Below are 16,221 nucleotides of genomic sequence, written 5' to 3' on the forward strand. Positions count from 1 at the left end.
CATTGTGTCGGATTCCTTATGCTGTGCATGCGCTAGTCCAGCGGCTATTAGCTCTCCTTTCCTATTCTTTTTCAATACTATTACTCTTGTTATCTGATACCTTTCCTTTTGGCCGTTACAGACGTTCAGACATGGCCTTTTGGACGCTTAAACAGCACTTTACCCAGTCGCCTGTCCTCCTTACCCAGACCCAGCCGTACAGGAGAATGCCTCTAATGGTGCATTCCCCTTATACCCACTTGGGCCGGTCACTGTTGCAGTCCGTTTGGGTGAAGAGAGAACTGTCATGGTTCACCCCGTCTTGGAGTTTTTTCTGCCAGGTTTTCTCCTCCTCTGCTTTCACCTTGGGGAGTGTGGAGTTTCTGGAGCTCTCGTCTCATCACTGAGTTAAGGTGCTCTACTTTGGTCTACACCCACCTGTGGATTGTCAGCCTCCATGTCTTCAGCAGTGGGGAATCCCCCGTCAGTCTGGTGATGACATCCGCACTGCCCAACGACACTCCGGTGACTTCTTCTGCCACTGCTGCTCCTGGAGTTCTCCTACATAAGCAATCATCAGTACCATCAGGCTCACCTTTGCATCTGGGGGCATGTCAACTACCAATAAGTGTCTAATAAATACTTTAATTTTGACCTTTCTCTGCTTGAGTTGTCCTCCTGAAGTCATATCAAGAACTGAGCCAGAAAGCAAATCTCTATGGTTATGAGATCACGACCTAAAGATCCCAGATACAAGCAGCTAAAATGGGCTTCTTCCATAGAAATAGGTTGAGAAACTTGGTCACCCGGAGAGCGCTCGGAGTAGAGCCGCTGCTCCTCCGCGTCCAGAAGAGCCAGTAGATATGGCTCAGGTATCTAGTCCAGATGCCTCCCTGTATAGGGCATGTCCCACTTGGTGGAAGCCCTGGGGAAGACCCAGGACAAGTGGCCGGGGAGAGGGAAGTCTGGGCATCTTTGCTTAGACTGCTGCCCCATGACCTGGTCCAGGATGAAGCGGAGGAAGATGGATGGATGGATGGATATATAGTATATAAAGTATGTACAGTGTATACGCAGCAGCTCCTCTCTCCCGTTTTCTGTGCTTTTTATGACCTTTTAAGGCTTTTTTAGATATATTTTTTTATTTTTTGTGTTATATCCTTTTATAATTCATCAGGAAACTTAACTCCCTCCCAGAACTCCCTCCTCTGCCACCACCCCCTGCTGCTACAAACCCACATCTGAACATCCTCCAAAGACTTTGCACTATTGACACTTTATAGTTCTTCCTGTTGTATATCTGTAAATAACATACTACTGTTATTATTTTTATTTTTATTACTGCTACTATAATTGCTATTTGCACTGTGGGTTGAGAGAAAGGAAATTTAATCCGTGCTGTGTATCAGTGTATTTGACAAATAAAGCTGACTTGACTTGACTTGATATCTAGTTCATAATTATGTTAAAAAGTTAGCGCTTTAAAGATTTAAAAATGTAGTTTTAGAGTGTTCAATAAATGTTTCTCCTGTTCGGCCCACGACCTCAGGTGTGTTTAGGATTTTGGCCCCTTGTGTGATTGAGTTTGAGACCCCTGGTCTAAATTGTCTCCAGAGATTGTGTGTCAGTATGATGGACTGAGATCCTTCACCCAGCGGTAGACAGGGAAGGTTTCACTTGAATAGTTGAACCACTAGATGTCAGCCTTTGGCCTAGAATTCATTTGAGGATGAAGACTTTTAAAATTCAGTTTTATTATGTTATAATTATGTATAGTTCGGGGTAGCTAAATGTAATGAGGTTTTTATAAATTCATCCTCTGAGTGAGAACCTCCTTTTCTGCACGAGGAGTCTTGCATGGTCCCACTCCGATTATTTTTTTAGATCTATTTTTAAAGAGTTCTCAGTGGTCTTTTAATTATGATTATGCTGTTTTTAGATTTCTTTTTTTTTTAAGGACTCAGTTTTCTAGGACGCAGTTTCTTCAGAGCGGTATGAGTTCATTAGAAATTCACCTCTGAGTTGAGAGCTGCCTTCATTTCCCATCATCCCCTTGTTACACTCTTTCCCACAAGCTTACAGCCCCTCATAACCTCAAACTAACATTAGTGGTGCTAGAAAATGGTGAGTAATACCAGAAGTATCCAGATGTACAGTTTAGATCCAGATTCCAGCTCAGACGAGCAAAACAAAGATGTCCATGGATCTATTTGTCAGTAAGTGGATGCTTCAGAATGGAGTGGAGAAGGAACCTCGTGACCTGCCGACTGTAAATTTAATGCAACAACTAAAAGCTTTCTCAAACTGCATTATTTTATCTGCTCTCAATTCACAATGATTCGAATATAATAATAATCATAAATCCAATTTTAATCTTGAATTTCTCTAAACTTGTCCTCCATCATCAGAAAAATGCTACAAGAACTTCAACTTTAGTACAAATTTTGATCTGTTCTGATTTTATCCCTTTAAAGTACATTTTATCTTGTGCTGCATAATAATGGTTAGTAGCTATTCAGAGGGGAGTGGCTAAAATATAAATATGTATTCTTTATATACTTTTTCTACAGGATCATTAACCAATCATGTTTCAGGTTTATGCTCCACTTAACAGCAATAGTAAGAAGGAAAAAGGATGAAGAGTCACCAGACTAAACCTCAAGTATAACAGGTGAAAACGTCATGTTTGTCTCGTGGAATACATTTGCTTCACTTGAGTCTTCCTGTGTGGACAGGAAGTCTTTTATTTTGAAGAAAATGTCATATGAGGTTCTGTTGAAAGTAAAAAACGGCTTTACACTTTAAGAAAATTCCAGTTTATTCACGCACAAAAATAAAGATCATTTATATTTGTCATTAAAACAACAATGTAATGATAAAAGTAGTATCAAATTTACCTAAAAGGCTAAAAAAGAAAAAGTTTTGCGGCCCCTATAAGGTTTAAGTACCAAATAGGCCCAAATGGCTGTTTTACTGGCAAATGTTGCTGAGCTCTGGCCTAAACTTGATCAATGTAATCAACAGCAAATAAGTCAGGGTTTCTAGAAGACATGTAGGAAAGCGGCCCTAGAAGCCTAGAGTTTGACACCCCCGGTGTAAACAAAGGAATGCTTACTTCACACCAACAGCCCCACCCACAAATCAGAGGTGAATTTCTGATGAGGTCCTGCCACTCTGCAGAAACTATGTCACGGAAAACGACTTTTCTTTTTATTGTGTCTAAAAACTGCATAAACCTAATCCAAAGATATTAGATAACGATTTGCCAACAGATCAGAAGATGTATTGGAGGGTGGAGGACACGTCTTCCAACAGGATCAACAAAACATTTCACCAGTTTTTTTGGCTAATTTGGCATTTGGCTTATACATCAGCTACATGCTAGCTGTTTTGGCTAATTTTGACTTTTTCTCCATTTTGTGGGGGGGCTATTTTGAAGTTTAGCTAATATTTCCGCTATATGCTAGATGTTTTGGCTAATTTCACATTTTTTTCATTTTTTTAGGCTAATTTAGCATTTTGCTAAAATTTTAGCTAGCTATCAGCTTCAGCATTTTCAGCTATTAGCTTCAGCGTTTTTAGTCATCAATTTCAGCATCTTCAGCTATCATCACTAGCATCTACTGCAGCCACATTTAACCCACAGCATTCACTCTAGCATTATCACAGGTTATGCTTTATATTTAGTTTTTAAAATGTTTTCGTATAATTATTTTTCTATGAAGATTACAGAAATGAATTATTTAAAATGTGTTATTTACAATTATTATTAAAATTTAAATGTGTGGCTTCCTGGAAAACCATAAATGTTTGCATTTAGGCTCCTATTGTTCCCCTTTATCTGTTCGCCTACAAACCCTGGCCCACATCAGAGAAGAAAACAGTTATGTGGTCCTCACTAGAAAAAGTTTGGGGATCCCTGTATTAGAGAACAAAGTTCCTGTTGTACACGGAGTGATTGGGGCTCACTAGACGGGTATTGTGAAGGTCAAGGGGCGTCACGTAAAAACATGTGATGTCGTTCATATGTCCGGAAGAAAACGTGGAGAAAAGACTTGAGAGGTTGTTATAGAGGCTGTTTTTATTTCAGAAAATCATTTGTATTTACTATAGTACAGAGCTGATGTTAAAAGTCAGTTGGTTTGTACACTGGAGAGCCTGATGGGAGCAGATCCACACAGCAGGAAACTGCAGCCGACTGACGGATGGAGGACTACAATCCGGATCAGCAGCTGCTCAACTCTGACCACAGTGAGGAAGATGTTCCCTCTTCATCACCTGCAGCCTCAGCTCCCACAGTTAACAGTCTAGTTACCTTCACCTCCTCTTCTCACATCTCAACACAACCTATTGAACAGTTCCTGTGTGACTTTCTCTACTTTGTCTGAAGGAAATCCTTTGTGAACGTTCCTGCATCAGAAGCAGCTGAACGGCTACCTGCTTCCTTTAGGTGAAGAAGAGGGTGAACCTCACAGTACCCGACCGCCTCACGTCAAACTGAAACAGAAAACTATACAAAGGAACTCATGCTGCCTCACATTCACACACCGTAGATCATTCTGGATCATCAAAAAGGACTGACAGACGTCAGGGGTTAATGACAAACGAAAGGTGAGAAGTCGCTGCAGAGATCTGCGTGATCCGGAAAAGGTCAGAGCTTCTGGAGGAAACCTGACGGCGAGGGAAGCTTCCGCACAGGAACGAGTGTTTTAATGTGTTAGACTTTAGTTCAGTACCTTTATCACCTCCTTCAAAAACGTTTTCTGACTTTTTTACCAAAACGTTTCTGTCCATCTGGATCAAAGAAACTGCCCCTGACAGCCGGAGACACAACACAAAAGCAGGAGGAAGAAGGAACTACAAACACTTTTTGAAGATGAGGATGGACAAACTCTGAAACCATATGAAAGACGGAAAATCGTCTGCAGCTTGGTCAGAATTTTGCATTCGTATTTTGGTGGATGGACGCGTTTTCACTATGAAATGTTCAGTACCACAAAGGACGACCCAGGACGACGTTTTCCTGAAAGGAGGTGCAGATCTTCATCCAGATGGACAGAAACCATGAGATTCATGGAGGGAGGAAACCTCATCAAACACAGATGAGCTCTGAGCACCCCCCCACACACACACATTCAGAAAAATGATGTCTACATGGGAACCACAGTACCCCCCCCCCCTCCCCATCAGTTACCTAAATCAATACTTCTACTGATGATAAAGTGATATTCTCATTTATATATATTTTCTTATATATACTTTTTCTCTATTTAGGGAAAACTATTCAACAGGTAACAGAAAATATGATAGCAAGAGTTGATTTCTCTCACGATGAAAACAGCTGTGAAAATACCCCCCCACCCCCCCTAGAGTTTTATTTTCTATAAAGTTATTTCTCCACTAGGCGGCAAAAACAGGAACATGCACTTTTATCAACAAACAACAGAAAACAGGAAGTGAAAGTGGAAAAGCAGGAAGTGGCTTCAGACTCCATGATGGAGGAGCACCTCCCCCCCACTATAAAGTCACGTTCTCCTTGCTCATGGATGGGGGGTGGGGGGGGACAAAAATCTGTTTTTGCCTGATTCTCTGGGAGAAAGGTGAGTCTGGAAATCCTCCGTAGTTTAGTTTTCCCTTCTGGACCCCCGACCCCCCCTCTGCAGAGAAGGCTGTGATAAACACCACAGGTCAGCTCCCACAGACACACACACACGCACACACACGCACACACACACACACATCTACACGCATGCACACGCACACCAGCTGGTTAGAAATCACATTACAAAAAATATATATCAAAAAGAAAGTGGTGATGAAACTTAAACAGAGGTGAAATTGGCATGAGGACCTGTGACCCCAGTGTGCACGTGTGAGCCGAGTGTGCACGTGCAGTCCTTTCACTGTTCGAGGTCATGTAGTGGCAAAGGTCATTTAGTGTTCAAGCACAGTTCAACCCACGACTGTCCTCAGATTCCCTCATTTCCCAGATCTGATCCGAGCTCGGGTCCAAACAGGATTCCTGTGCTTTCATCTGCAGGAAGACTCAAGACGTCTCTACGAAGACCACCACCCCAGGAAGTCTGCATGAAGACCACCACTGCAGGAAGTCTGCATGAAGACCACAGCACTAGGAAGTCTGCATGAAGACCACAGCACTAGGAAGTCTGCATGAAGACCACCGCCCCAGGAAGTCTGCATGAAGACCACCACCCCAGGAGGTCTGCATGAAGACCCCCACAGCAGGAAGTCTGCAATAAGACCACCGCAGCAGGAAGTCTGCATGAAGGACCACCACCGCCCCAGTAGGTCTGCATGAAGACCACCACAGCAGGAAGTCTGCATGAAGACCACCGCAGGACGAGGTCTTCACAAAGACCGCAGCAGCAGGAGGTCTTCACGAAGACTGTTGCAGCAGGAGGTCTCTGTGAAGACCGCTTCAGAAGGAGGTTTTCACGAAGACAGCCACAGCAGGAAGTCTCTACAAAGACCACCCCAGCGCTTCGGACATCTCCCTTTCCTCTGGAGGAGAACGGGGAGTGATGGTGGGGGCCCCTCAGGGGACCCTGCTGCATGGTTAGTGTTGAAGACCCAAACATGGGATCCAAAATGTGGCGTGCAAATGTAATCCTGTAATCCAGGATTGCCTGGCAGATTAAACAGTTCCTCTAGAGGGCGCTCAGGAGCGGACGAAAGTTAGGGTGTTTCTGGGCCGGACAGCCCATCCAGCCCTCATGGCGACTGTTCAGGAGCTGGAAGTTGAGGTGTAGCTCCGGGGGGGCTCTTGAGCTTCACATGAGCGGGTCGGGAGGCAGGGCGTGTTGAATCTGCTGCGGCTGCAGCGGCGGGGGAAGCTGCAGCGGCAGCAGCGCCTCCACCATGTTGTGGCAGCGTGGCGGCGGCGTGCCCTCGCTGCTGGAGCTCTCCGCCATCTCGCCACCGTGGAAGAAGAAGTCGCTCTGCAGGATGAAGGTCTCGATGACGGACTGGTTCAGCTTGGTGGTGGACAGCGTGTCCTTGTTCTCAAAGTCGGGCCGCATCAGCGTGGGCCAGAAACAGATGGACAGGTTCTCCGCCGTCATCAGGGTGGTCTTGCTGTGCTGGTTCACCCTGAACACAGAGACATTCACAGTGATCATGAATTTTTACATAGTGAACACAAACAAAAATGATGACATCACAGAAGGAGAAAATGTCAAAATCTACCGCACCATGTAGAAGGCGGGCATCTGGAATTCGAGGGCTCCAGTTATTAGTCAATGACACAAAGAGCACGATACAAGTGCTTTAATGCATAAAGGGTTTTATTTAATATGTTACTTCAAACTACAAAGAGATAGTTTGGTGTTCGTGTAACCAGAGACCATTTATCGCCCCTTATGCCTCCTTTTGCGGTATGCATACTGCACTGGCCTGATACCATAATGACTTTTTGGTTTGCCGTGCAGGACTAAATACATGAAATGTTGGCTCAAGCTGAGCAAAATGATATAACAGGATTTGAACATATGAGGAATATGGGCGTGGTTCACAAAAAAACCTCAGTTGCCAAGGAAATCCCAAAAAATAATTTTGGTGATTCCACAAAAAATTATGTAGACCTGTTCATAACTCCCAGATGAACAAACATAAAATGGTTGTTATTGAGATAAAACCAACAGTTGTTTTTAATGAGAATGTGACGTGCAGCTCAGATAAGGAGGGGGGGGGGGTTGAAGAAGCTGCTCAGCCAGTGAGAGTAGGTAGAAAAGGGGGTAGTGGGGGGCGGCAAGAGCGAGTAGTGTTATTTGCAGCTGTAGTCTGTCATTTTTTTCTGTATCTCTAGGATTCTCTTGATTCAGGCGTTTCTCTGCTCAAGACACGTTTCCTGTGTTGTTCACGCTGCAGAAGATAAACTCCTCCCCTTTCACCACATTCTTCTGAGGCTAAAAGCAAAAACGTGTCAGATTCATGGCTGGAGTTAGAACGCCAACATGAAAACAGGCCACAGTCAGATGGCACGCCACGAAGATGCACTCCGGAGTAGTCTGCCCCGCCCCCCCATTAGTGCAGGGATGAGGTTTGGGCTCCTGATTAAGGGTGTAACGATTCTTCGTGAATGATTCCGTGTGCATCGCGGACTGGCGTGCTCTCCCCTCCTGGGAAATTCCTGCAGCTCCTTCTGGTTTGAAAGTTCCACATAAGTCTGTCCCTCCAGGACTTTCCAATGTTTCAATAGCAACTGTTAAAGGGCCATCCATCCATCCATCTTCCTCCGCTTCATCCGGACCGGGTCGCGGGGGCAGCAGTCTAAGCAAAGATGCCCAGACTTCCCTCTCCCCGGCCACTTCCTCCAGCTCCTCTGGGGGGACCCTGAGGCGTTCCCAGGCCAGCCGAGAAACATAGTCTCTCCAGCGTGTCCTGGGTCTTCCCCGGGGTCTCCGCCCAGTGGGACATGCCCGGAACACCTCTCCAGGGAGGCGTCCAGGAGGCATCCGGACCAGATGCCCGAGCCATCTTGACTGGTTCCTCTCGATGCGGAGGAGAAGCGGCTCTACTCCGAGCTCTCTCCGGGTGACCGAGCTTCTCACCCTATCTCTAAGGGAGCGCCCAGCCCTCCGGGCTGCCAACCCTCTGGAGAAAACTCATTTCAGCCGCTTGTAGTCGCTTGTATTAAAGGACCCTACCATGAAAATTCTACTTCTTGAGGTTTTAAGTGCATCATACTGTTGATTTCTCACTATTAAGAACCCCAAAGCGTGTTTTAATCCGTTCATGCATTTAAGAGAAATCCTCTAAAAACCAGCGCTCTCTGCACCAGCACCTTCCATACCCATGAAAACGAGCGGGTGAACCACCTTGTTACGGCTGTGGCCGTATTTGGTTTTATTTTCTTTTTGGTCTTGTGGGTTTTTGTCAGAGTGGGACTTCTTTGTGTTTTGTGGATCTTTGTTTGTGTGTTTTTCTGTTGATTTGTTTCAGGTGTGGTGCTGGAGGCGTGGCTCTCCTTTGTTCGGACCTGAAGAGGGGAGCCTTTAAAAGCACCACATGGACCTCCAGACCACGAGAAGGGAGCTGGGCTGCAACCTGTCTCCACTGCAGCTCAGTGAACTTCTCCACCTGTTTGATTTGTGCGCACTTTGTAGTTTCTTTGGTGTTTTGTAGTGATGTGCAAATGAAGCTTTCTTGAAGCACCGAAGCTTTTGTCTAAATTGGTTCACTAAAGAGCAATGCTTCATGAGCTTCATTTGCTCTAGTAGGACATCTAGTGGACACAAAAAATAACAGCAAAATTTGATCTGTGGCATTTTGAAAAAGAAAAACCCCTGTACAAACATGTTAGTAAAATAAAGTAGTTCACAAAACATGTCTATTGCTGTAAACTTTCACTGTGTGTATTTGTTTATGAATTGATAAAAATAAATCTAAACAAGATTATTTTTTCAAAACCTCAAAGAAAAACTATAAAATTATAAAAATCATAAATTAAAGTGACGTAAAAGTATAGGTGGATTTAATGTGTGCTGGTGCTAAACCAGTAAATTGGGGGGGGGGTCTCTTCTAAAGTGTGAAACAGGTGCTTCAATTAAAAAAAAAATTAAATAAACATGTTTTTCCTTAAACATATATACATGAAAAAGCAATGTCACAGGATGAAGACTTTGGACAATGATCCTATTAACATTCAAATCAGATCAGTGTTTGAAGGGACAGAATATTTGTTTCATTAGTCATTTTATTATTATTCCTCTAAATTTCCAGATTTCTCCAAACTATCTCTACCTCAGTCCGAACTATCTCTAAACTCACCAATCATAACTCTCCATCAAACACCCGCATTATGAATGGAGCCTGTGGGATTCATGACGGCGTCAAAACTGGCGAGGAGCCTCTGCGTACCGAGAAACTCCTCCTCCCTCCTCTGCACCTGCCGTGAAGCTTCAATTCAGAACGTCTCTTCACGAAATTAAACTGGGGGTTTACACCCATAAGACGTCTATAATTACCGGTATTCTAAATTAATATAAAGAGGAATCTTTCACAGATATTGCCCATCCATTTTTTTTTAAGAATGTAACTCCAGCAATGAATTAAGGACCACTGTAGATAATGATCGCACTTTTGTAACACCGAGATATGACGAGTGATTATTGTTTATGAAACAATGTTTTTAATTATTATTAATTAAACAACAGTTTCCCCCAAATCTCATGTGTCTCTCTGAATGGAGCCTGAAGGATTCGTGCCGCTGTCGAGACTGGCGACACAACCTGAACCACCTCAGGAATTAATCACGTGGTACAGCCGGGCAGCGAAGCTTCAGACGTCATTGTTCTTAGCTCCTCCCCTAGATGAAGCGAGCCTCGATACATGCTTCACAGAAGCTCCTCCTACACTACTCGACACACGCCTCGGAGACTCGATACAGAACGTCACATCACTAGTGTTTTGTGTTAGGTCCCACTCTGTGTTCTGTGTTTAGTGTTGGTTTGATTTAGGTGAAGCTGTAGGGGTGAACCGCCATTTTCTTTAGTAAATGTTTTCTCCTGTTTCTGTTAGTCCAGGGAGGTTAGTGTTTGTCATTATTTTACTGTTTCTTTTGCAGGTAAGCTCCCTGGGTTGAGTTAGTTGGGGTTTTGTTTGTCATTTGGGCCTTGGTTCACCCTGAAGGCTTTTGCTTCACTTTTAGTTATTTTGTCTTGTAAATAAATTTGTTATACTTTTATGGAGACCTTTTGTTGTGTTTTGTTAAACACTTATTTAATTTACCTTTATGTTAGGCCCCAGATCCCCTAGACAAATTGGGGCGTGACACACCTCCTCCAAAGAATAATCTGCTTTGAAAGCTCCGCCCCCAGTCTAAAGTCTAACACCAACACTCAATTCATTTCAGCTTCAGAATACCGTATATCTTCCAGTTGTGTCCTGTCTTAATAAATTCCAGCTCAAACAGGTGTTTGTTAATTTAGACACGGGGCTCCTTTATACCCCCCCCACCTCCCCTGTCAAAAATACCTAGTATTTCATTAACAATTTGATTTTTAGTGTTCCAAAGGTACTAGTTCACCTTTCGGCTTATCCCTTTCAGGGTCACCACAGCGTAACAGCACCCACTTTTTCGCATTAGTGATTTGGCAGAGTTTTTACGCTGGATGCCCTTCCTGACACAACCCTGTACTTGAGGGGCACAGGGACCCAGTTAGGCAGCAGCGTCAAGGGTCTTGCCTAAGGACCCAATCTGGGTGGAGATCAGTGGACAACCCTGGAATCGAACCCAGGGCTCCTGCGTGCCAGCCCTTCACCTAGCCCACTGAGCCACCCAGCCGCTAATATATGATATATGATGGGTGATTGCTCTGAGCGAGCGCGGGTGTGGAGCGGTCTATCATACATGGAGCACAACATGAACCGAGTATGAAAGGATTTGTGATTAATTATTATGTATAATTGTTTATTTGTATCGAATCCTTTCTGTTAGCAAGAAAACAGTTTGATGTAAGAAAAAGAAGAAAAAGAAAACAATTGATTGTGTTGAGAAAAAAATAGAAATCGGAAAAAATCTAAATTGTGACTTTAAAACTGTGATTTGAAACACGGCTTGACTGAATCGTACATCTCTAGTCCTGATCATGCATAGCTAAAGAGTCATGAGATCAGCTCAGAATGAATTCAGAGGGCTTCTCTGTAGCGGCTGGTCTGAGTTCAGCTGAGGTCTTACCTGTTCAGGTGTGTGATGATGTACTTGAAGACCTGGTAGTTGACAGGAGGAAACTTCTTCACGATCTCTTGTAACTCCTGAAGACGCTCGGTGTAGTCCATCATTTCTTAAACACAGGGAACAGATGAGATCAGCCTCTAAAAGCTGGAGTTTGAGTACCAAAGCAAAGCAGAAAAACACGTCACTTTTCATTCAGGAGAAAGAAATGTCTGCAGACCTAAAGAGCTGTCAAAACACAAACATCTCACTATGTTAACATTAATCACACTTTCTTAAAGAGATGCAGAGCATCACTGAGAAGAAAAAAAACCTTCTGAATGATCAAAGATCCCGTGAACAAGCAGCTGAAATGACTGATTCAGTTAATAAACAGCTGAATACAGATGATATCTGTGAATTATTTTTCTCTGAGATGAAGGAAAAATAAACAGGAAACAGAAAAATGCAAAGCTGAGCAGTAAAGATGTCACAGACAGATGATCACTCTGGAGATTTTTTTCTGTTTTCAGTGATTCTTAACACAACTTTAAAGGAAAAATTCAGAAATATGGATTTGTTTTGTCACGTGACCTTTGAACCCTTCGATCTTCTCAGCTGGAGGCTGAATGAAAACAGATGATTGTTTTAAGCTAAAAGCCTGACAGAAACCGTAGAGGGAAACATGGAGATCAGTGTGTCAAAGAGGAAGGACACGTGGAAGTAAATCTGCAAAGACTGGAATCTCCGTTTCATTTTCACATTCCCTGGCCTTGTACATCACAGATCTAGGATAAAATGAGCAAACACGTGTGCTTAGCATGAGGAACGTCTCCTTACAAGGAAAGAGCTGAATTCCTGAATAACATCTGGAGAGGATCCAGGTTGAGTGGAGCTGAAACTGGAGCCTCTAATATTTCTCCAGCTCTAGAACGAAGCATCTTCAGCAGCTTTCTCCAGCACCGCTGGACTTCACGAGGGTTTTGTAACAACAACACTAAACCAACAACTCTGTCAGGAGTGAGACTCTGACAGCAGGAGCTGGTGGAAGACAAGGAGCTGGGGTTTAAGCAGAGCGTGCTCCCTCCTGTTGAGAAGGATGGACTCATCGCTTCAACTGATCCTGACGTCACAGAAGAAAATCTGTCTGTGTCTATAATGTGTTTCCTGTTAAGAACCGGAGAAAAGTCCTGAGTGATCCTGCAGAAAAGAGAGAGTAGGATCTGTTTCCAGCTGTCCTTGAGTGTATTTTTGTCTCGTTAATCAGCTGTCGTCAGAGAGCGCTCCCAGCACGCCGTCGAGCTGACAGACAGCCGGGCTGAGTGTGAACGCCTGACAGCAACCCAGAGCTGTGAGCGCCAAAGCAGAACTTCAAAGAGACGCTCACTTTGACTTTAAACTGGGGCCTTTTGTCGTGGTCATGTGACCCGTTAGCTTTGGGTTCTATAGAACTGACTTTTTTTCAAATCTGATCCAGACAGGACATGACATCACCAAACAATTGTGAGAAAAACAAATCGGTGCACCAACTTAAATCCTTAAAACAAAGTAAAGTCAGGCTGATCCGCCCTCTTCGGACGTTTAGCTGCCCCCTCCCACCTCGGGGGGCAGAAGGAGATTTCCTTTCCCTGTCAGAGTAAAGCTCTGTGTTCTTACTTGCGGCCTCCACCAGCTCAGGGTGCAGGCGGTAGGGGATGAGCGGGTCGGGCAGGTCAGCGAAGAAGGCCTTCAGAGCTCCAGCAACAGCATTCACAGCCACGTCCATGGCCACGAAGTCGATGTGGTGGTCTGCAGAAGAGAAGATGATGATGAGCGCTCAGGTTTGGAGGCATCTTGGATCCTCCACATCCTCATCACTGCAGAGCTGGAAGGACCAGCTTCCAGCACTCTCTGATGTTTAGTGCTTTTGGGTTAAACAAGTCTCTTCAGCAAAACTCACTCAGGAATCTGTTTCACATTAATAGTTTCAAAATTCTATATTTCATATGTATAAACACTTTATATCATATTGATCTGCTTTCCATCTGCAGGACTCTGGGGCTGACATGAGAACTGATCACTTCTCTGTGAGACATCTGCTCCGTTTTCCAGCTCCTCTGTTCATAGTAGCCTCTCTGCAGCTTCTGTCATTTAAACGTTTACCTCCAAAACAAAATAATCCCTCCAGCATTTACAGCAGATAACAGGACATGAAGTATGTAAGCTAAGAGGAGTCTTGAATCAAACCTGACAGAAAAACACTTTCTTTAATCCTTAGCTCAGCCTCAAGCAGCTGTTTGTCATCCAGCGTCTGTAGGTACATTCTTCAGGTGAAGGAAGGGTTCTGCTGAACCCACACTACAGATAGAGCAGTCATCCAACCGTCCTCCAGCTGGGACGAAATATTTATATATAAGGGCCGGGAATTAATTAAAAAAAATAATTAATTAATTGCAAATATTGATCGCAATTAATCGGGATGAATTCTTTTTTTTTTTTTTTTTTTTTTAGTTAGAGTATTTGAAAGTCACTTATTATCTGCAAATAATCATAATATGAAATCCCATAAATTTTACATTTATAACATTTACTTTAACCCTTTGGAACCTAGGGTCTAAAACTCAGCTTTTGAATTTACTTCGGTATTTTCTATTTGAAAGACTACCTGCTGCTTATTTGGTATCACTTTAATCAGCACAATCTCTCCTATGTGACTCTACCTTTATTTAGTCCTTTTCCATGTTGTATTCACACACTAGACACAAAATCATGTAAAAACAGAAGATTCCATCTGAAAAAATAGGATTCATTTTGCTGTGGAAACTACAAAAAATGCTTCATTAACTGTTTTTACAACATAGAATGAAAGTTTTTGTTATATTTTTTTTAAAACAAGAAGAATAAAATTTGTCAACAAACTAATCAACATGTGCTGATTAGTTTGTTTTAGTTAAGTTAGTTATTTAAGTTTGATCCAGCTTGATTTCAGGTCAGCTCGGCTGGAAACTACACGGGTGGGCGTGTCTGTCCATTCTGGACTGCTCGCCTTCTGCAACGTCAGAGGGTACGTCGGTACATCAATGGGCGGGACTTTCGCGGAAACTGCAGAGTATCTGCAATTTTAAGTGAAAGGCGGAGCCTCAGAGATCGGAGTTTCTTACTTCCAGATAGGAAAAGAGTTGACGAAAGTAACTCATCTTTCCTAAATAATTCCATCTCTAGTGCGCCAAAAGAAATATATTATCATACATGTGGATAGAGTTTACTATGAAAGGCTTAGAATTAACATGATCTAGGCCAGGGATAGGGAACTTCAGGCTTCGAGGGCCACAGTGTCTGCATGAGTTCCAGCCCTTCTCATGACTGATTACCTGGTTCAGGTGTTTCCAGCCAATTAGAACATGTCATAGCAGCGTACATGCAGGAATGGTCTGGAATTGCCTACCCCTGATATAGGCCCTTAAAAGTGAAATGCCCAGTACAGGTTTGACCATTTTTCACCCACAGACAGCCCGTATCCACCCGTGAGTCATTACTATGGTTAGTGTTAATGCTCAGTCTGGATCCTTCTCATGTTTCAAATGCAGATGATATGAAAGAATGACAATAATTGTGGTCTAAAAACCTAGAAGGAGGAGCCTGAGGTGCTACAGTTTTTATGTGATTTATTTACTAACAATTATGATAAGGAAACAGCGTGCTTCAGCGTGGAATGCTTCACACTGCTGAACATGTGAAAGCTGCTCCTGCCTCCAGAGGCAGTTCATCAGCATTTGTGCGCTGGTTCCACTCTGCACTACAGGACCTGCTCTGCTGCTCACAAACCCATTTGGTAATCAGCCCTCAAGAGTTTTATCTGCTGTTAGATTTATTGGAAGCACAAAAGCAGAACTTAACTGTTAATACTTCCCAAAATAACTCCAGAAAAAGCCCAAATTCTGCATGTAGAATCGCTGACTAAAGTGTTTAAAATGTTGGTTTAAATTTTTACAGTTTTTCTGTGTAGAGTGTTGGTTTCAATCGAAGCAGAGGAGTTTTACCTTGATCGAACTGTTTCTGAATGTTGTCCTGGTCTGTTTTGTTCCCGCTGACTCGGTACAAACCCTCAGTGGTCAGACCTGCAAACACAAGCACATCACTGAACACACCTGGACTTCAGGTGGCATTTGTTGAAGAATTCACAGAAAAATAACTAGCAAACAGAGCAAAGTTAAAATATCACAAAAAAAGAAAAAACGAGTTTAATGCAAAACCAGATTTGTTTGTATAAATGCCTCAAAATAACTCCCTGCTTTGAATGTTTTCTGTAAAATGTAATTAACAGTACAAATGATGTAATGGAAAGACACTTTAAAGCAGAAACGTAAGGACAAACAGTTTTAGCTCCATTGTTTTAAAGAAAACAAGAAAAGCTTAAGTCACGCACTCGTTTGGGGGTCAAGCCCCATAAAGGGTCGTAGAGAGGAGAGTCATCTCTAACAGTCCAGGTACTTGCAAGGAGCGGACACTTATCACGTGAACAGCACTAACGGTTCCTTGTGCAGTGCTCAGGGATAAGCGGGTTGAAGAAAATGAAAGTCAGTATGATA

General features: G+C 43.3%; 2 protein-coding genes across 4 annotated transcripts in view; both read right to left on the bottom strand.

The window, feature by feature from the left end:
* tle5 (TLE family member 5, transcriptional modulator) overlaps nt 1–16,221 on the bottom strand; it is a 439,890-nt gene that overhangs the window by 269,941 nt on the left and 153,728 nt on the right. The gene's annotated exons all lie outside the window — the stretch shown is intronic.
* arhgap5 (Rho GTPase activating protein 5) overlaps nt 4,039–16,221 on the bottom strand; it is a 52,976-nt gene continuing 40,793 nt past the window's right edge. For both annotated transcript variants that reach the window (XM_024271354.2, XM_024271287.2), the window contains exons 4-7: nt 15,673–15,750; nt 13,310–13,441; nt 11,678–11,783; nt 4,039–7,089 (exon numbers count right to left, since the gene is read on the bottom strand). In XM_024271354.2, coding sequence (XP_024127122.1) covers nt 6,771–7,089; nt 11,678–11,783; nt 13,310–13,441; nt 15,673–15,750 — 635 coding nt within the window. In that variant the 3' untranslated portion in view covers nt 4,039–6,770. The remainder of the gene's footprint in view (nt 7,090–11,677; nt 11,784–13,309; nt 13,442–15,672; nt 15,751–16,221) is intronic.

Source organism: Oryzias melastigma, linkage group LG4 (genome assembly GCF_002922805.2).
Source record: "Oryzias melastigma strain HK-1 linkage group LG4, ASM292280v2, whole genome shotgun sequence".
Taxonomy (NCBI): Eukaryota; Metazoa; Chordata; class Actinopteri; order Beloniformes; family Adrianichthyidae; genus Oryzias; species Oryzias melastigma.